General features: G+C 40.1%; 1 protein-coding gene across 1 annotated transcript in view; it reads right to left on the minus strand.

Moving 5' to 3' along the window:
- LOC125037869 (GRIP and coiled-coil domain-containing protein 2-like) overlaps nt 1–19,685 on the minus strand; it is a 22,159-nt gene extending 2,474 nt beyond the window's left edge. Inside the window, exons 1-18 of the mRNA XM_047631110.1 lie at nt 19,576–19,685; nt 13,197–13,424; nt 9,976–12,603; nt 9,253–9,498; nt 8,756–8,935; nt 8,472–8,588; nt 8,063–8,230; nt 7,753–7,920; nt 5,914–6,114; nt 5,316–5,531; nt 4,861–4,968; nt 4,586–4,684; nt 4,338–4,428; nt 4,052–4,187; nt 3,514–3,739; nt 3,044–3,340; nt 2,302–2,496; nt 353–535 (exon numbers count right to left, since the gene is read on the minus strand). Of these exons, the coding sequence (XP_047487066.1) occupies nt 353–535; nt 2,302–2,496; nt 3,044–3,340; nt 3,514–3,739; nt 4,052–4,187; nt 4,338–4,428; nt 4,586–4,684; nt 4,861–4,968; nt 5,316–5,531; nt 5,914–6,114; nt 7,753–7,920; nt 8,063–8,230; nt 8,472–8,588; nt 8,756–8,935; nt 9,253–9,498; nt 9,976–12,603; nt 13,197–13,424; nt 19,576–19,620 (5,532 nt within the window). The 5' untranslated portion in view covers nt 19,621–19,685. The remainder of the gene's footprint in view (nt 1–352; nt 536–2,301; nt 2,497–3,043; nt 3,341–3,513; nt 3,740–4,051; nt 4,188–4,337; nt 4,429–4,585; nt 4,685–4,860; nt 4,969–5,315; nt 5,532–5,913; nt 6,115–7,752; nt 7,921–8,062; nt 8,231–8,471; nt 8,589–8,755; nt 8,936–9,252; nt 9,499–9,975; nt 12,604–13,196; nt 13,425–19,575) is intronic.
- Between the last annotated feature and the right edge of the window lie 1,364 nt (nt 19,686–21,049).

A 21,049-nucleotide genomic window follows, 5' to 3' on the forward strand; every position in this document is an offset into this window, starting at 1 on the left:
ACATTTTCTTACTTAAAATCATTTAACTTATCAGTTTCCTATCTAACTATTTGATATACAGTAAATAACTAATACAAATATTTCACACTAAAACCTTATTCTTTATAAATTAATTCTTTAATGTTTAATCAATTACTACCAAAGTTAATCTATTATCATAGGCTCAGTGTCTTGGTTCATGACTGCAAAATCACAATGAAATAAAATCTCACGTTACTTCAAAAGCAGAATTCAAGAAAAGGGAACAAGTTACAAATTGTAAAAACCCAAACAGATAAATGTGCGTTGTTTTTAGGTGAACTAAGGCAAATCGCAGCAAGAGTGAAAATTTAATATCAGCAATACAACTAACCTTCAATATCACATTCTTGGTATATTCCATATTTTCCATGTGCTTTTCTCGGCTTTCATTACGAGCCGATCTTCGGATTTCTTCCTTGAGAGCATCTGCCAGTTGGGCCAGCTTGGCGTTTTCTGCCTCAGACTCATGCAAGAGTGAGGTCAGCTGCTGAATCCGCATCTCTCCTGATTTCAACTGAAATCACAAATGTAAGGAGGTTGGAAAATATATTATATATATATATATATATATATATATATATATATATATATATATATATATATATATATATACATATACATATATAACCTAAGTCTTGGCCTCTCCATGACTCTTCTCCTGTTAAATCTTGCTTGAATGTCTACAGTAGCCTTATTGTGCATTATTAATTCTTCTGTTCTTTGGAGGACCATCTGGCATTTTGGATGTAAAAAATGCTTCACAAGATTCACAAGTTCTTCCTTAAATTTTGAATTGGGTAAAAATCAAGTAAATGTGTTCAGAAAATGGTTATTATACCGAACTATCATTTTCAAAATGTAAAATATTGTGTATCCACTGAGAATACATATTTATACAAATGAGGCCAATTTTTAATCATTTAGAATGTATTTTTGTAGGTCTGAGAAACATTTGAGAAAGCAAAAATTATTTTGTTAAGATTGATCTAGCGCATTTTTGAAATGGCTTATACATAATTTTTTTTTTTTTTTTTAAAGTTCCAAGGCTGGAGAGAGGGATTACCCTAACTAAGATATAGTGTAATGTAAGGAACCTAAGAGATTTTCTTTTTAATAAGTCTTTGATTATTTCAAACTTATAACTGTTAACATTTTTGTTCCTAATTTTAAGGGTTATGGATTCATTTTCAAAATATCTGAGATTTTATAACATATATATATAAGCAAGAACAAAAGGCTATCAGTTCCACTAGTCAAGCTTAAAAAAAATTAAAGTGTAAATAAATTAAAAGACAAAAAACAAAACACAAAAAAACATGTTCAGTGCAATGGTAAAGCAAACAAGGACACAAGTATCAGAAAACGAGACGGGATTACAAGTTAATCCATAGTATTCAACCATAAGATACCATAGTAGGCTAACCCTTGCATTAAAATGAGCAATGGGGGAATTAGGGGCCATTTCTGGAAAGCTACTGGTTCTTTTAAACTATTGGAAAAAGTGAAATTAGGGACTAGAAAAGGACATTTTTTACATGTATATTTTTCCCCCTTTTTCTTTTTTTCCTTTTCGTTTCTCATTAGGGTAATTAGCCTATTTTCATGGTTTTCATTTTCATTCAACATCAGCTAACTTTGACAGCAAGACATTCATTATGAAGAGGGTATGTATTTTCATTAGCTGATTTCACTCTTCATGAGGTCTTTGGTCCATGTCCTCAAAAAATTTTCCCAAACATTGTGAAAAATATCTTTCTATAGATCCTTGTATCACTTTTTTTAATGGAATCCATGGCATCTAAAGGGATGAATATTAGGTGTTATTAATTTCTGCACGAGAAAAAAACAGTAAAAAGCACAATAAATGGGGGAAAAAAATTAGGCAGTACCTTTATCAACACAAAAAGCAGAAAGAAATACAAAACAAATCACAGGACATTACACGGACAAATTGGACTCAACAGTTAAATATAATAGAAACTGCATCCTTTTAACCATTTACAGAGATAGCATTACAAATCCTGAGACTGCTTTTCAGCCATATCCCAAGTTTCTCACACAAGTAGCAATAAAATCATGTACTGCACTAATAGAATCCAACAGCAATAAATATTCTTTGCTAAAATCTTACATTTTATCAAGTTCATGTTCCCTGAACTCCACCAGAATTTTTGGGCCCAATTAGATGCACACATTCACTCTAAAAAACACCGACACCCAAGGCCATCCCTGAGAAACAGACTGCAGAGAGTCCCTTCAGATTACAGAGGTCCATCTCACCTTCGACTCCAGCCTATCTATCTCCTTTAATGTGGCATCAGTGGCAACACTGGTGACGCTGACCGTGTCATCTTGAGGGGGTTGCTGACTGAGGGCTGAGGGCAGGGGAGAGTTTATGAGCTGCTCCAAGGGTGGCGGGCTGTATCCCATGGGTCTAGCCGGGGAATGGTGCACAGGCTCCACCCACTCAGATCCCTACAATGGTGCAGGTAAAATAGTCTCCTAAATCATGGTAATCCTTTGGGTGTAGAATGAAGATTAGAGTAGCATGCATCACCAATTATTTGGGCAGTTAACATTAAATGGAGTCTCTTAGGGCCCATGATTTGAACTTCAATATATTTCACACTTTAATTACCAATCCTCAAACAACTGCATTTTTTATAGTTTAAAAATAAAATAATATTGGACTATATAACACTATTCATAGTCCTTCTTAAATATTTAAATCTGAAAGATAATTATGACAACTGTTAAATCACTTTCTGACTTGGATTTTATTATCCATAATTTCAAAAGTAGAGATACTCCATAAAAGATCAAAAGCACTTGCTCAAAACACAAAACAAAAATGAACATGAGACAGAGTGGAAATCCCATTGCAAAGACAATGCATAAAAGGAGAATAAACAGAGAATAAACAAAAGGAGGAAAGAAAGACTGAGAGAGCAGAAGCTGCCCAAGCCGTCCCCACCAGCAAGGATACAAAGAGAAGGAATTTGAAGGGTAGGAAGGTACTTACCTCTCCTTCTTCCCTGATCATGTTAGTGATATCAATCCTATTCTCCTCTGAGCCGTGGCTGTGCTGACGTCTGTGCTGATTATGGTGAGAAGTATTGGTGTGTGTGTCCAATTCATGACGATTAGTATGAGGGACACCTGCATATGGGCTAAGGGAGTTGCTTGCATTTGCAGGAGGGGCTGGCACAGTATTAATATTGTTCTTGAGCTGCCAAAGCTTGTCCTCAGTTTCTTCCAGTTTCTTTGTAAGATCCTCTACCTCATGAGTGTGGGTGTCACGAAGAGTCTCAAGTTGCTTCTGCAATGTGTTTTACAAGGTCTAGATCTACATGTTGGTCTAGATACCTCTGCCATTCTGAATCTTTGTATTCTGATAGCATAAAACAATAAATAGAATAATAAAGTATGTGTAAAATATATGAGTGAGGAAAATGAATGAAAATATAGACCAATAAAAACCTGAAAACTTACCTTAAAGCTATTACTCATAGTTTCATTTTGAATGGACATGTTGGCAATGATCAGCTGATACTCTGCTGTCTTAGTCTCAATTTTACTCTCCAGTTTGGCAACTTTCTCTTGATGGGATGACTCCCTTTTGGTCAATTCCTCAGTGATGGAAGACACCTGGCGCAAAAGTCCATCCTTCTCAGACTGCAAGTAGCTGAGTTCTGCCTTCACAGCAGAGATCTCAGATCTGTGAGGAAGAAAACAAATTTAAGGCAATGTGAAATCCAACTCCTTCTGTAAGGAACTAAAAGCTACAAAACCTCTAGTGCTTTTCCTTTGTGTTTCTTTTATTAAATAATATCTGTAAAGTTCCTTCTTTGTGTTCAGAAAAGATTGGTACAAGAAATTACTTGACAAAGAAAGAGATAACAAATAAAAAGTAACTCCTTTAACCCTTTCTTGGTATTTTGTGCCATTTCACCTACTTTATGCCATGCAAGTACCATGAGACAATACTACCACATAATACTACTTCATAATCATAAATGGGTCAACTTACTGTAACTGTTGTATTCTTAACTGGGCTGCATCATAATCACTCTGGAGCTGGTCCCTCTCTGTCTTCAGCTCATTCACGTCAATGTCTGGTGCTCTGGATTTTTGTCTCAATACACTGTGGACCCTTACTTTGTATCCTGCCACAAGGATGTTAAATTTTTTTGCATGAAAATAGAGAAGATAATGACTCTTTCTTAATTATATCATATAATATCTTTTGAAGAACTTAGTGCAAATGAATATCATATTGCTTACTACTTCATTGAAAAAATCAAATCCTTACATACCTTCAAATTCATCTTTAACTGCCTTCAATTCTGAAGTTAACTGACTTACTTCAGTTTTATGTTTTGAAAGTTGTTCTTCTAAGACTTCAATCTGTTAAATAGAAAAAATATATATGCGATCACAAAGTACATTGACAAAAAATAGTTAAAAAGTAAGTAAATGTATGTATAAATAAGCATGTATTTGTACCTAAATGTCTTTGTGTTTATTTTGTCAGTATTCGCATGTACACTTCTGAGATACATACTTGATGATCAGTCACAGCTTTAGATTTCCTCAAAGAGTCCTCTAGTCTTGTCTTTTCAATACTAATTTCTGACAACACTAATTTCTGCTTTTCAACTTCCTGGGTAAAAAAGAAAAAGAAATGTCATCCACTGATAATCATATTCAATATGTAGTAAGACAATCTAAGCATATTCTTAAATCTATCACAGTGCTCTTAAATCAATTCCTACTGCAAAAAAACTTAAATGCGTCTTGTGGAAGCAATAATGCTCCCATCTCAATTCAGCCTCCAACCTGGGTAAGCTGTTCAATTGTGACTCGGTCTGTCTCCTGTACGGCCGCCTGGACATCCTGCACTTGTCGCAGCTCAGCTAACTGCGTCTTGTGATCCAGGAGAAGTTTCTGAGTGCACAGAATAAGGAGACAGGGATGCTGTTAATTTGGGCTAAAAACAACCAAAGGGCCGTGCATTACACCATGCAAGTTTATTTATAAAACCATATGCCAAATATTTACATGTGCAAGGAAATACGTATATGTTGGTTGGTACTTATCAGCATTGCATGAAAGGTAGGAAAAAAATTTCTCTACACCTATTCCTTGCAACTTTCAAACACAAGTTGACAAAGAAAATAATATGAGAAAAAGAAAATCAAAATGGATTCAACTAGTTCGATCAAAATAGATTACCAAAAGAACAGAAAACAAAGATGCCTTCCACACACAAATCATATTGCACATATCCAGACCTTCATCTTCTCTGCTCTCTCTCTTTCGGTGGCTTCCTGAGTGGAAAGATGAACCAGCTGATCCTGCAGACTCCCCGATCGTCTCTTCTCTCTCTCGATCTCTCCCTGCAGCTCAGCAATATTGGTGTCCTTCTCTGCCAGCTGGCCTTGGAGTTCGCTTACCGTCAGCTCGTAGTCCCGCATTTCCAGGTCCATCAGGCTCTTTGTTTTACTGTCCTGGGGATGTTTAGAAAAGAAATTAATGAGCATAAATGTTTAACAGAAGGAAAGTCTGAAGAGTCCCTATTATCAAAATAGTAACATAGAGACAGTGTGCTGAGAACAAAAGAGCATGCAAATGTATGTACACATACATGCATTGTACCTAAATGTACTTTTAGATTTAGATTCCCTCAAAGCATCTAGTCTAAAAATAAAATCCTTCCCTTTCCTTTTCCCTCTCCCTCTTCCTTCACTTCCAGCTTCCCCCCCCTCTCTTTCCCTCCTTTTCCTTGTCTCTTCCCCTATCTTTCCCTTCACCCTCTTCCTACCTTTCCCTCTCTCCCTCACCCTCTTCTTCCCTCTCTCTCTTCCCCCAAACACTATAACTACAACTTGCCTGCTTTGCTTCATCCAGTTCCCTTGTGAGCTGCGAAATTTTCTGTCTCTCCTCCTCAATCTGTTCATCAGCCTTCCTCCTGCGTTCCTCGAGGGTGTGTTGCTGCTGCACCTCAGCTGCTATGCGCTCCTCCAAGCTAGCAACCTGCCCCCGCAAGCTCAAGGTGACGCTTTCCTGTGTGGCGATTGTTTCCTCTAGGCTCTGCCAGTGTTCAAAGAAATATACATCAGTCACTAAGTTTAGGAAGAGGAGAAAGAGGAGGAGGAGGAAGAGGAGGAGGAGGAGGAGGAGGAGGAGGAGGAGGAGGAGGAGGAGGAGGAGGAGGAGGAGGAGGAGGAGGAGGAGGAGGAGGAGGAGATGGAGGGGAGGAGTGGTGAAGGAGGAAGGGGGAGGAGTGGGGAAGGAGGAAGGGGGAGAGGAAGGGGGAGGGGAAGGGGAAGGAGAGGAGGAAGTGGAAGGGGGGGAGGAGGAAGTGGAAGGGGGAGAGGAGGAAGTGGAAGGGGGAGAGGAGGAAGTGGAAGGGGGAGAGGAGGAAGTGGAAGGGGGAGAGGAGGAAGTGGAAGGGGGAGAGGAGGAAGTGGAAGGGGGAGAGGAGGAAGTGGAAGGGGGAGAGGAGGAAGTGGAAGGGGGAGAGGAGGAAGTGGAAGGGGGAGAGGAGGAAGTGGAAGGGGGAGAGGAGGAAGTGGAAGGGGGAGAGGAGGAAGTGGAAGGGGGAGAGGAGGAAGTGGAAGGGGAGAGGAGGAAGTGGAAGGGGGAGAGGAGGAAGTGGAAGGGGGAGAGGAGGAAGTGGAAGGGGGAGAGGAGGAAGTGGAAGGGGGAGAGGAGGAAGTGGAAGGGGGAGAGGAGGAAGTGGAAGGGGGAGAGGAGGAAGTGGAAGGGGGAGAGGAGGAAGTGGAAGGGGGAGAGGAGGAAGTGGAAGGGGGAGAGGAGGAAGTGGAAGGGGAGAGGAGGAAGTGGAAGGGGGAGAGGAGGAAGTGGAAGGGGGAGAGGAGGAAGTGGAAGGGGGAGAGGAGGAAGTGGAAGGGGGAGAGGAGGAAGTGGAAGGGGAGAGAGGAGGAAGTGGAAGGGGAGAGGAGGAAGTGGAAGGGGGAGAGGAGGAAGTGGAAGGGGGAGAGAGGAGGAAGTGGAAGGGGAGAGGAGGAAGTGGAAGGGGGAGAGGAGGAAGTGGAAGGGGGAGAGGAGGAAGTGGAAGGGGGAGAGGAGGAAGTGGAAGGGGGAAGAGGAGGAAGTGGAAGGGGAGAGAGGAGGAAGTGGAAGGGGAGAGGAGGAAGTGGAAGGGGAGAGGAGGAAGTGGAAGGGGGAGAGGAGGAAGTGGAAGGGGGAGAGGAGGAAGTGGAAGGGGGAGAGGAGGAAGTGGAAGGGGGAGAGGAGGAAGTGGAAGGGGAGAGGAGGAAGTGGAAGGGGGAGAGGAGGAAGTGGAAGGGGGAGAGGAGGAAGTGGAAGGGGGAGAGGAGGAAGTGGAAGGGGGAGAGGAGGAAGTGGAAGGGGGAGAGGAGGAAGTGGAAGAGGGAGAGGAGGAAGTGGAAGGGGGAGAGGAGGAAGTGGAAGGGGGAGAGGAGGAAGTGGAAGGGGGAGAGGAGGAAGTGGAAGGGGGAGAGGAGGAAGTGGAAGGGGGAGAGGACGAAGTGGAAGGGGGAGAGGAGGAAGTGGAAGGGGGAGAGGAGGAAGTGGAAGGGGAAGAGAGGAGGAAGTGGAAGGGGGAGAGGAGGAACTGGAAGGGGAGAGAAGGAGGAACAGGAAGAGATGATAATGCAGGAATAAGTAGAATATCATGTTTTTTTTCAAATTTAAAAAAATAAAAAGATGAAATAGATAATCTTGCTACAAGACACGTATTACCTTTACTGTACGATATATAACAGCATTTTCCTCCTGCATCTTTGCCAAATCAGACTTTGCAGCTGCTAGTTGTTCAGTCGCTGCCATAAGCTGTTTTCCGGTATCCTTGAGTTCTTTTACTTTGCTGTCTACTTCATCTTGCAATCTGTCAATCTCACCCTGAAGAGCCTGTGTGATAGGATATAGGATAGTTATAAATCATTCTGTAGCTGAAGATGATAATATAAATTTCAGGGACTGTAATAAAAAGATACTAGAAATGATGAAGGTAATTACAGTTATATCCATCACTTCCACTCAAGAAGTATACCTGTATGTTCTTTGACACAGTTTTCATGCTATCTTTGGCTCCCATGTCAAACTTCTTCTTAAGGTCATCTTTTTCAGTGGCTAATCTAGTGCGCGATTCCTCCGACGAGTTGAGCTGGGCTGTGAGTTCTGCTACCCGTTTCTTCAGTTTAATGGCAACGCTCTTCAGCTATGGTGAAGAAGGCAATGAATAACCAATACTAATGGGGTTCTGGATTTTGTATCTCGCTGTAAACTGTGTAAACTGTGTAGACATAATTTTCATGACAGATTAGGGATTTCAATGATTTTTGCAGCAAAATAGTTTAGTACTGGGTATCAATTTTAACAAAAGAAAACATATAATATACTCTTTTTCTCCAAAAAAAATAATGAATATAGTAACTGTTAAAAGACTTGTAATCTCTTACCTTCATATACCTCTCCTCAAACGTGTCTTCCAGTTCCTTCATGCGTTGGGTGTCCTCTGCTCGACTGATTGTGCTTGTGCTCATAGGCCTCGCTCTGCGCATCCTGAGCCTGGTTGGCTGACTCACGGGCCGAAGACAACTCACTCTCTAAACCTTGGATTGTCTGTTCATGAGCAAATGTATTAATATATAAATGCATAACTATGTAATATAGATACATGAGTATTCAATAACAAAATTAATGTGTTACTAAAAAGCAGTACATTTCCTCTGACTTTATTCACCTTTTTTAGAACATCCCTCTCTTGCTGAAGCTCCTTGATTTGCTCTTCAAGTTTTTCCAGTTGCTGATTGTCTGGAGCAGTTGCAGGCAGGGGAGAATCATTGCTGAACGACTGAAGTTTTTCTGTAATTGTCTGGAGCTGCTCCTGCTTGCTGGCTAGCTCTGCTTCACTACTAGACATCTGTAATAATAATGGCACATATAATAGATTCATCATAAAAAACATAAACACTACTAAAATCATAAATCTGTACCCTATAACCCCTGCTAACCTCCTCTACATTTATAAGAGAATTTCTCATACACCTAATTGTCCTGTGTTGAACATATGCAGGAATCTGGCAGTGTACATAAAATACCACAAAATACGCATAACATCACACTTCACTCATGTGCATTTGTTAATAATTACAATCATTCACTTGTATTTATGTAATGCCTCTATCGACTGTATACCATAAACAGTAACCCTTATCAAAACTTGAAGAAAATTCTTACCTTATTTTGTAGTTCCTGAAGCTGTTTAGAAGTTGCCTCAAGCTGTTCGGTTTTCTCTTTGTTTGCTGCTTCTAGCCGGGATATTCTCTCCCCACGCTCACGCAGAACATTGTTCATTTGGTTTAGCTCAGTGAGAAGTTCCTCGCATCTGTTAGCGGATGTTTCCAGTGATGAGTTGAGCTGCAGCCTCTGATTTTCGGCTTCCTTCACTTCTTTGTCCGATGCCTCTTTCTCCTGTCTTAGTGTCTTGGAAAAAGTATATGAAGATATTTACTAAATGCTTAGAAGGAAATTAACTTAATTCTGAGGTAAATTCTAAAATAAAGCTTATAACACACAACATACTGGGCAGCAACTTAAGGTAGGGAATATCTACCAATGTTAACTGATATATAAACAAGAATACGCTTTTGGAATTTTAAAAATTTCTGCTGTAAATTTAATTCAGTTATGGAACCCAAGAGGATATTCAGGAACTAAAACAACAATAACAACAAATGAATATGAAGCAGCTCTTAAAATTTGGCAATAAATAAATGATTATCTATATATAAATAAATTATTATCTATATATAAATAAATTATCTTATTTATATATACATACATATATTAGTTTGTTGAATATACAGATAAGATACTCCATGAAGATCCATTAAATTTTCACAAAAATAAATAAGTAAATGAATAATAAATCAAAAACAACAAATAGTTTCACACACTAACCTCTATCTCTATCTCTCTATCTTTGACCTTTTCTTGCAACTGCCCCACTTCAGAGCCGAGATTCTCTAACTTCTTCTCCAGCTCCTGAATATTTTCTTGAAGAGTTGTATTTTCTCTCTTCCTGTCCTCAAGTTCCCCCTTTAGGCTGGCCTTTTCCTCTGTGATATTATGGATTTGTTCCTCGAGTTCTTTTCTCTTTGAGCTGAAGTCTTCTTCATTGGACTTCCTGCTTTGACTCATGGTGGCAAATTCCTTTTCTAAACTGATCTTCTCTTCAGATAGCAGGACGATTTTCTTCTCCAACTCATGCTTCTCGTCTTGATAGATCTTCTCCTTAGTTGTGAACTCCCTCTTCACATCTTCCAGGCTATTTGCCACAGCCTCCTTTTCCTTTTGGAGGGAGTTGCATTCAGAGGTCAGTTCCTCCCCTTTCTTCCGCAAGCTGGCCATTTCCTCACTCTGGTCTCTGTGTGACTTCTCCATATGCTCCTTCTGTACAATAACTTCCTCTAATTTTTTGTCCAAGTTTGCCTTTTCTTCTGCAATATTCTCTAATTGCTTTCTTAAGTTACTGACAATCTCCTCTTTCTGGCTGTCACCTGACGTTATCTGTGTCTCTAATTCACCAAGTCTTTTTTCCTTCATGGTTAACTTTTCTTCTAAAACAGACAATTTCTCTTTATGTTCTGCTGACAGTTTTTCAAATGATGCTTTCCCCTCCTCTAATGCTTTCTCTAGCTTCTTCACAGTCTTCTCATGCTCAGCAATAATTTCCTTTTTGTTCTCTAACTCACAGTTCTTTTCTTTTAATGTGTTCTCAAGATGGACAGACACCTCTTTGATCTTACTGTCAGCTTCTTCACTTACTTTATGTATCTGTTCATGCAATGCCTCTCTTTCTTGGGTATACTTTTTCACTTCTTCACTCATCTGATTTGCCATTTCCAAATCTTTACTCAAACCTTCACACAGCTTTGAAAGTGATGAGGTGATCTGTTGGCATTTCTCTTCGAGGACTGAGTTTTCAGGGAGATCCAAGATAGACAATGTAATTTTGTAAACATCTATAAAACTTTTGCTTAAACTACCAAAACAATCTTCACAAGACTTTTCAGATACCTTGGTCTTAGACTGAACAATAACCTGGAAGCTGTTCTGGAACTGTTCAAGTGAACTTGTGACAGTCTTTACCCACTCTTCTGGACTAAAGCTCTCCCGCTTCTTGCCAATTTCACCTAAAAGCTCTTGAATACCTTTCAGTCTTGCTAAGAGATTGTCAGAAGTTGAAGAAATGAAAGACTCACTCATAATGGGATAAACTTCCTTAAAAGATAATGTTATTGAAGACACAGTTTCCTGGACATCTTTCAGTGTATCATTTACATCTGATGCATCTGCAATTAGTTTGCTGTTCTCAGATTTTAGGTTCTCTATGTCTCCATTTAACCTATCTACTTTTTCTTTGTATTCATCAGCAATTTCCTGATATCTTCCCTTTTCTCCAGCAGCCTTGGAATGTTCAGTTTCAAGATTTTGCTTTTCCATCTGTGCTTCTGCCAACTTTTCCTTCCAATGAGATGTCTCTGTTTCTAGACTGTTACACTTATCAAGCAAAGCCTTATTTTCTTCATTAAGTTTATTGATTTCCACAGTAAATTCCTTTACCTGCACCATCAATTCTTCCACTTTGTCCTTGCTTTCAGCAAGACTAACATTTTCAGATTCTTTGGCTTGATATTTCTGTAGGAGATCTGCACTGAGTGTATCTTTTTCTTTAAGCTGTCTTTCTGACTCTGAAATCTTTTCTTCCAGTTTTTGACAGCTAGCCTTTAATTGCTCTATATTATCCTTCAATTGTGAATTTTCTTCTGTCAAATTCTGTTCTTTTAATTTCAAGGCCTGATGCTCCTCCTCAAACTGTTTGAACTGTTCTCCCTTTTCTTCATTAAACTTTTCCAACTCTAATTCTGAATGTACTCTGCTCTCTTCCATCTTTTTCTCCATTGTTGACTTTAAATATTCAATCTCTTTGGTATACACTTCTATTTGCTCACTGTGCTTGGCCTTAAAATCATCAAATTCACTTGCAAGGTGTTTATACTTCTCTAAAGCTTCATTAAGATCATCTTTTAGCTTTGTTCCATCAGCTTCATTCTTCTCAGAATTCTCCTTGGCTTCTCTAGCAGTTTCCTCTAGCTGATGTTTAGCACACTCCATATCTTCAAGTTTAATATTTAAATTCTTCAGCTTAGTTTCAGCTTCTGATAAAGCCAAATCCTTCTCTCTCAACCTTTCCTCCAACTCCTGTACTTTGCCAAGTTCCATTTTGGAATTTTTCTCGTCCCTCTCTTTTGCCTTCTTTAGGTCTGTGACTTGGCTCTCAAAGGATTTTAACTTGTCCTCAAGGGCCTTCTTCTGTTTCTGTGTGGTCTCGAGTATGATGTCAGCAGCCTTCTTCTCTTCTTTAAGGGCTAAAACTTCTCCTTGCATTTTGACACCTTTTGACACTAGGACTTGCTGTTTTTTTAGCTCTTCCTCCAGCCCTGCTTTCTCCTGAACAAGCTTCTTACATTTGGTCTTCAAAATATCCACTTGACTATTCTGAGCTTCAAGGTTCTCCACTTTCTCCTGGAAAAGGTGAGAAGAAATGGTCAATAGAAATATGAGACAGGAGAGGATATAGAGAGTGGAAGGGAAAGCGAGGCAAAGGCAGAAAAGAAGAAAGAGAAGAAACGGAGAATGGAGATAAAATATAAAACAAAAGGTACTGAAAGAGAAATAGATAAAGAAAAAAGTTTAAATGTAGTAAGAAATAGAAAGGAATGCAAGCAATGAGATGAGAGAGAGTAAAATACATAGATTAAAGGACAGAGAACAGAGAGGCTGAGAAGATAGGTGACAGGAGGAAGTATGAGACAGGAGACAAGATACAAAGGAGAGAAAAGCATGAGTCAAGTCTAAAAGGATTTTATTATTTTATTTGAATAGGCACATACCTGACCATAATATAACTATTTAGTTTAAACTACTCAAGATGGGGTGACATCCTATTATATCATGGCTAAACACCCTTCACACCAGGATGAGGTCCAATATGGGAACTTGATTCTGCTCTAAGTTGTGCTCACTAAAAAGTTATTCACTGGCATGTCATTCAGTACAACAGTGAGAATTCTCATCATTAGAGGTTACCTTATAAAAATAACAAAACAATAGGTCACCTGTAAAATGTGTTTTTCCTTTTCCCAAGTCTTCTGCAGCAGCTCAATTTTCTTTGCACTCGAAACCTTAATCTGTTCTAACTCTTCTCTTGTTTTCTGATATTCAGTTAGCAGTTTGGAGGCCTCTGCTTCCTGCTTGTCTCTCTCCCCCAGCAGAGCAGATTTCAATTCATGGAGTGAGTCTACTTCACTTGAGGCAGCCCTTAACTGTCTCTGGAGACTCTCAATCTGTGAGGAATGCAATATCTTTGATTACTCATAACAATGGCACTTGGAATAACAATGGATCTGTGACAAAATCAATATAATGCACCTTTTACTATCTATATATAGTGGTTAATACATGTGTTCTGTTCTGTCATGTCTGTCAGACATGACAGGTGCAATAACAAGAAAGAGCTAACAGAGACAGCAATTTAAAGTATGAAAACAATCACCAAGAGAAAAAACAAAGAACAACAGTAGCAATTCTGAGGATTCAGACTGATTTCTACACCTTCATCTCCCTTGTCTGTCCTGGCCTCTGATACTGGCAGAGCCACCCTTGCCTGACTGAATGCCCTCCTAGCATTAACTATAACACTACTCAAGGACATGAAGGCACAACTTCCACACAAGGAAGCAAGTGCAGTCACCCTGAGATACAGGAGGTACGTAGTACTATTCTGAATAACCTAAATAGCTGAATATTGCATTCAGTCCTTAAACAAACAAGTGGTTTTCTCGAATCAAAGTACCTTCTATATTAAAGCAATATTGTTCTAAACATCCATCACACTTCTACATATAGAATATCAGAGACAAAGTTTTTAAAGATATCTTTTTTCATTTAAAAAATTGAAAAATGTATTATTAAGCTTCATCAAATATTCTGGCAAAGTCTATTTCCGATCTGACTCTATCAACAAAATCACACTTTGATTACCATCATTAACCACCAAAATCAATGCAAATCCTACTCTTAACAAGTCTTTGAAAATGGATTCGTGATCATTATACATATTTATATAATCAAATATTTCCCCATCTTTAATAGCAATCTACAGTGCCAAAGCTCATCTAGAAGAAATTATAACCTCATCAAAGTTTCTATACCTTTACATAACAAATTCTTAGATCATACCTCAGGAAAATTATTAAAACAAGATAATCTAAGATTCCAAAATATGTAAAACACTTTCATTCCTGTTGACTGTTCTTTCACTAATCCAGTAATACACATTTAACACTGGATGTTAAAAGCTCTCCTTTTAAATAACCCACAAGAAAAAAGTAGAGAACACATCTTAAATCTGATATTGATTTTATCTCAGTAATCAGTTTATAAATATGCAAATTATATTTCTGATTAACCATTTACTTGAACATCATTAAATCAAATCTTGAATAAGACATAAAGCAAATGCTTTTCTTTTTCTTTTTCTATTAATCAGATTCATTATGTTCTACGTTTCATTCCCAGTTTCAATTTTAATTTTCTGAAATCATGAACAAAAAACAAAATAATGTTTTCTTGCTATTCCAAATAATTAATGATAGGTTATTTTACCTTGATTCTGAAGCCACTAGATACTATTGTATCTAATAGCTATCTCTTACTAGATTGGCAGGAATTTGCCATTAGGTTTATGTAGAAAGTTATAAGGGAAACACTTTTCCACTGTTTGGATTATGCATCACAATCTAGCATTATCGTGTCCTTTTTGTTCATGTTAATTCACACAACATGGAATAATAAGTCATTCATCAAATAGTTGGCCATAAAGGTCACATCCAAGTTTTTCCCATACATGAAGATTGAAGCATTTCTTGTAATCCTACACAAATAGCGCAAATTAGCATACACTCCTATCTTGGCATACACATAAGCATACGCACAAGCAAACACACCCACAGACAGACAGACAGACAGACAGACAGACAGACAGACAGACAGACAGACGCATGCATGCACGCACGCTCATACGTTAATACGCTCATACACTCATACACTCACAACAAATATGCAAATATATGGTCGAGCACACACACACATATAATTTTTTCTTTCCACATGTGAAATCATGCAACACCATCATGTCTCAAGTTTCACTTTTATCACTGTAATGTTCAGACTACAAAAATTTCATTTGGGATTCTTAGTACACTGGTTCCAGATGCTTAACTGTCTTCACATGGCCCTGAATAAGGGCATTGGGCATATGCAAGCGGACACGCATGGTGTGCTGCTTGCTGCTTGTTCCCATCACACACCCCTAGCCAAATTTTTTTTCATGACATGATGGTCACATCATTCGGATTGTAGGGATAAATGTCTATACAAGAAACAGAACTCCTAAAAATCCACAATGAAAATGAAAAGACATTTGATTGAAAATTCACACACACAGTCAATGATACACGCAAATAAGAAAATTCATTTGAAGAAACTTTCACTTATCATAATGTGTATGTATTTATAGACTAATAATCATCATACTAAAAACCATGCATATATCCATAAACTAATAATTATTAGTCAATAAATATATGCATGATTGTTAGAGTAACTTGGTTTGAGCATGTAAGAATTATTATGCATTACCAATGGTTAAAATTGTTGAAGCTCAAAAAAGAATGAGAAAGATCTTAAAATTCGTGATAGTTGGCAGGCCTTCACACTTGACTAGCCTGTTCTTAATTGTGTTTGTTTGGCCCTAGCTGCCATAACTGATTAGAAACAGCCCTTCAAAAGTAGGCTTAAAACCACCCTTTGGCTTCATTACCTAACTTTTCATTAATCGTGCAGCCAAGAGCATAAAGATAAGGGTAAATCTAGGTTTTCCCTCAAGCAGCTGACTCCACACCCCACTCAGTGTGTGGTGTGCTATGGCACCGGAAGATATAAACACGAGTGGATTAAACGTGATAGTTGTAAGCCCAAACAATTATCCATGAGAAGTTCTTCCTTCAGTGAGAGTACCTGCAACCCAGATTATCAGCAGCTCATGAGAAGCACACAGACCAAACAGCTGATACCCATGAAAAAACAAACTTGCAACTGGACAAAGAAAAGTGATAAAATAAATGCTAAAAATATATAGTTTCAAGATAGAGGCTTCAGAAGTAATACAAGCAAAATAACACAAAATATATAATTTCAAGATAGAGGCTTCAGAAGTAATACAAGCAAAATAACGCAAAATATATAATTTCAAGATAGAGGCTTCTGAAGTAATACAAGCAAAATAACGCAAATGCTCATATATGTGCCTCAATGAAGCACTCCAAGCTTGAGGAGGAAGTGAGGCAAGGGCACACAGCTGAGTCACCTAAAGCTGGACTAACGTACCAAACTTGTTATGTTACTCAGAGGAGTCGTCACTTTATCCAATGCACACTTTTCTCTCTTTCTTTCTACAAAACTGTCTTACAATCACCATATACTAATACTAATATTAAACAGAATAAATGGGGTATCATGATGTAAAAGATTGCAGAAAGATCATTCCTTTATATAATTTTCATCAACTAAAGCTAAAGGAAAAGTTGTCTAATCCGAGTATGAGTATTAAGAAAACCTTGTCACATGCCTTCCAGTTTTCCATTCCTTTCAATACAAAAGAGGAGAAAAAATAACAACCAAGAGACAAAAACGTCCAACGAATATACTTAACGTTATTCCTACCAACAAACTTCAGGCAACAACTTATACAACATCTTGATTATGCCGGGTCACACTTCCTCACTAAAATTCACAGCAGTACTAAGCCATGTCATCATCTACGAAGCGGAAAGACTCCAAAACAGGTGTCCACAACAGGTGTACACACAGAACACCTGCTAAACCTAACTATCCAATGCATAAAATATAAGATATACTACAGGAGATTACCCAGATTCTTATAAAAACATTGATACCTTTAATGATAGAGGGAGAGGAGAGAGAGAGAGAGAGAGAGAGAGAGAGAGAGAGAGAGAGAGAGAGAGAGAGAGAGAGAGAGAGAGAGAGAGAGAGTGAGAGAGTGAGAGAGTGAGAGTGAGTGAGAGAGAGAGAGAGAGAGAGAGAGAGAGAGAGAGAGAGAGAGAGAGAGAGAGAGAGAGAGAGAGAGAGAGAGAGAGAGACAGAGAGAGACAGAGAGAGAGAGAGAGAGAGAGAGAGAGAGAGAGAGAGAGAGAGAGAGAGAGAGAGAGAGAGAGAGAGAGACAGAGTGAGACAGAGTGAGACAGAGAGAGAGAGAGAGAGAGAGAGAGAGAGAGAGAGAGAGAGAGAGAGAGAGAGAGAGAGAGAGAGAGAGAGAGAGAGAGTGAGAGTGAGAGTGAGAGTGAGAGTGAGAGAGAGAAGAGAGGAGAGAGAGAGAAGGAGAGAGAGAGAGAGAGAGAGAGAGAGAGAGAGAGAGAGAGAGAGAGAGAGAGAGAGAGAGAGAGAGAGAGAGAGAGAGAGAGAGAGAGAGAGAGAGAGAGAGAGAGAGAGAGAGAGAGAGAGAGAGAGAGAGAGAGAGAGAGAGAGAGAGAGAGAGAGAGAGAGAGAGAGAGAGAGAGAGAGAGAGAGAGAGAGAGAGAGAGAGAGAGAGAGAGAGAGAGAGAGAGAGAGAGAGAGAGAGAGAGAGAGAGAGAGAGAGAGAGAGAGAGAGAGAGAGAGAATGAGAGTGAGAGTGAGAGAGAGAGAAGGAGAGAGGGAGAGAGAGAGAGAGAGAGAGAGAGAGAGAGAGAGAGAGAGAGAGAGAGAGAGAGAGAGAGAGAGAGAGAGAGAGAGAGAGAGAGAGAGAGAGAGAGAGTGAGAGTGAGAGTGAGAGAGAGAGAGAAGAGAGAGAGAGAGAGAGAGAGAGAGAGAGAGAGAGAGAGAGAGAGACAGGTGGGGGAGGGGGAGAGTGGAAGAGAGAGGGGGAGAGTGGAAGAGAGAGGGGGAGAGTGGAAGAGAGAGGGGGAGAGTGGAAGGGAGGAGAGGGGGAGAGTGGAAGAGAGAGGGGGAGAGTGGAAGGGAGAGGAGAGGGAGAGGGAGGAGGAGGAGGAGGAGGCGAGGAGGAGGAGGAGGAGGAGGAGGCAGAGGTGGAGGGAGGAGGGAGAGAGGAGGAGGAGGAGGTGGAGGAGGAGGAGGAGAGGAGAGAGGAGGAGGAGGAGGAGGAGGAGGAGGAGGAGGGGAGGAGGAGGAGGAGGAGGAAGGAGCAGAGAAGGAGAGGAGAAGGAGAGGGAGAAGGATGAAGGAGAAGAAGGAGGAGGAGGAGGAGGAGGAGGAGGAGGAGCGAGGAGGAGAGAGGAGGAGAAGGAGGAGGGAGGGGGAGGGGGAGGGAGAGGGGGGAGGAGGAGTGAGGGGAGAGGGGGAGGGGAGGGGAGGAGAGTAGAGAGGGAGAGGAGAAGGGGAGGGGAGAGGAGATTGAGAGAAAGAGGAGAGAGAGAGAGGAGGCGAGGAGAGAGAGGAAGGAGAGAGTGAGAGGGAGGAAGGGAAGAGGAAGAGAGGATGAGAGAGAGAAAGAGAGAGAGACAGAAAAGGACAGAGAACGAGAACAGAGAGACAGAGAGAGGAGCCCGTGAGAAGAGAGGACAGCGACATTGAGAAAAGAGGACAGCCCGACAGACGGGACAGACAGTAGACAGACAGACAGATAGCAAAAGTAGACGCAGATAGATAGAAAGAGACAGACAGACGGGACAGACAGACAGACAAAAGACAGAGACAGAGAACCAGTCAGAGACAGAGGAAACAGACAGAGACAGAGAAACAGACAGAGACAGGAAACAGACAGAGCCCAGAGAAAAAAGAGAAGAAAAAGGGAAGAAACAGAAGAGACGGGAGAAATAGACAGAGACGAGAGAAGGGAGGAAGGGGAAAAGGAAAGAAGGAAAAAAGGGAAGGGGGAAAAAGGGAAAAGGAGGAGGACAAGGAAAAGAAGAAAAAAAGGGGAAAAAAAAGGGGGGAAAGGGGAAGGGGGAAGAAAGAGGGAGGAAGAAGAAGAGGGGAAGAAGAAAGAAAAGGAAGAGGAAAGAGAGAGGAAGAGGAAGAGGAAAAAGAGGAAAAAGGAAGGGGGTAGGGGAAAGGAAGAGAAGGGGGGGGGAAAGAGGAAGAGGAAAAAGAAGAGGAGAGGAAGAGGAAGGGGAAACAGGAGGGAAGATTTTAAGAGGAAAAAATAAAAGAAAGAGAAAGGGAAAGAAGGAAGGAAAAGGGAGAAAAGAGAAAAAAAAAGGGTGAAAGAGGAAAAAAAAGAAAAGAAGGAAGAGAAGAAGAAGGGGGAGAAGAAGGGAAAGGGTTAGAAGAGGAAGAAAAAAGAGGAAGAGAAAGGAAGAAGGGGAAAAAGGGGAAAGAAGAAGAAGAGGAAGAGGAAGAAGAAGATGAAGAGGGAGAGGAAGAGAATAAGAGAGAGAGAAAGATCGCTGGAATTAAAAAAAACAGCCACACACTCACCTTGGTTGTCTGCGCCACTTTTCCCTCTGTGAGATCTGTTACCATCTCCCTTAGCGCTTCTGCCTCTGATTCTGCTTTCTTTCTCTGTCCTCTTTCCGCTTCCTACTTTTTAGGCCGCTTCGGGCCCTCTCTTTTTAAATTCGGTTTTTTGTTAAAAACTTCTGTGGATCGAAAAAGGGGGAAAAGGGGAATAAATTTCCTTTGCATTTGCAAGATTTCCATTCACCGTCAAAGCAAAATAAACAAATAAAAAAATAAATGAAAAAATAAATATACTCAACACAGTGAAACAAAGATTAAAACAATAAATAAAATAAAAAAATTACTTTTCCATTTTTTTTGCTTTTTCCCTTGCTTCTGTGCCTAGGCCACAAAATTCCTGCTTTTGTGCAAGTCTTTTGCGTGGGCAGGCTTTTCAGTTTTCCCCCCAAAACCCCCTCCCCCCCCCCCCCCCTCCCCCCCCCCACCCCCCCTTTCCCCCCCCCCAGTCCCAGCGGGGGGTGGGGGCCTTCTCCCTGCTGGCCCATTTAGAGGCACTCTTGTTTTCATTACTCTCCTGGAACAAAAAAAAGAAAATCATGGTATTTTATTTCAAATTTCATGGAATATTTTAAATTTAAAAAGGTGCAAAGGTGTTGTTTCTGTTTTCTTGTCTGTGTATTTTTCCTGAATTTAACAATAATCAATTTTTTAAATTTTTTAGTGTATGTATTGTTGTTTATGAGTGTGCCCTTCGTGCAAAAGTGCGTTGGTTTTATTTTGCCGTGTGGTTTTTTGGGTTTTGGGCCCGGTTGTGCGTGTTTTTCCGAAAATTTTACGTGCCCTGGGCTGTATGTGTGGGAAAGTGCGGTGATGTGCGGTGCATGTTGCGTTTTTTTGCAGTGGGTTTCATATGCGTGTGCCTATGGGATGTGCATATGCGTGTGCGAGTTGATTTTTTGGGTGTGAGTGGATGGGATGTGGATGTGGATGTGGATGTGTGTTGTGTGAAGTTGTGTGTATGTGTGTGTGTATGTGTGTGTGTGTGTGTGAGTGTATGTGTGTGTATGTGTGGTATGTTGTGTATGTGTTTTGTGTATGTTTTATGTGTTGTTATGTTGTTGTTATGTTGGTGTGTATGTTGTGGTATGGGTATGTGGTGTATGTGGGTGTATGTGGGTGTATGAAAGGCATATGTTATGAGCTGTATGTGTTTGTTGTGTGTAGTATATGTGGTATGTATTTATGTGATGTATATGTATATGGCTATATGTATAGGTTATATGTATATGTATATGTATCTATGATATTCGTATATGTATATGTATATGTATATGTTTATGTATCTGTTTATGTATATGAAAAGATCTCACACACAACAGTTGTGTGTGATGTGTGTGTGTGTAAGGTGTATGTGTGTGTGTTCTGGTGTGTTGTGTGTGTCTGTGTGTGTCTGTGTGTGTGTGTGTCTGTGTGGTGTTGATAATCTGTGTGA

The sequence above is a fragment of the Penaeus chinensis genome, chromosome 24 (genome assembly GCF_019202785.1).
Source record: "Penaeus chinensis breed Huanghai No. 1 chromosome 24, ASM1920278v2, whole genome shotgun sequence".
NCBI classification, from domain to species: Eukaryota; Metazoa; Arthropoda; class Malacostraca; order Decapoda; family Penaeidae; genus Penaeus; species Penaeus chinensis.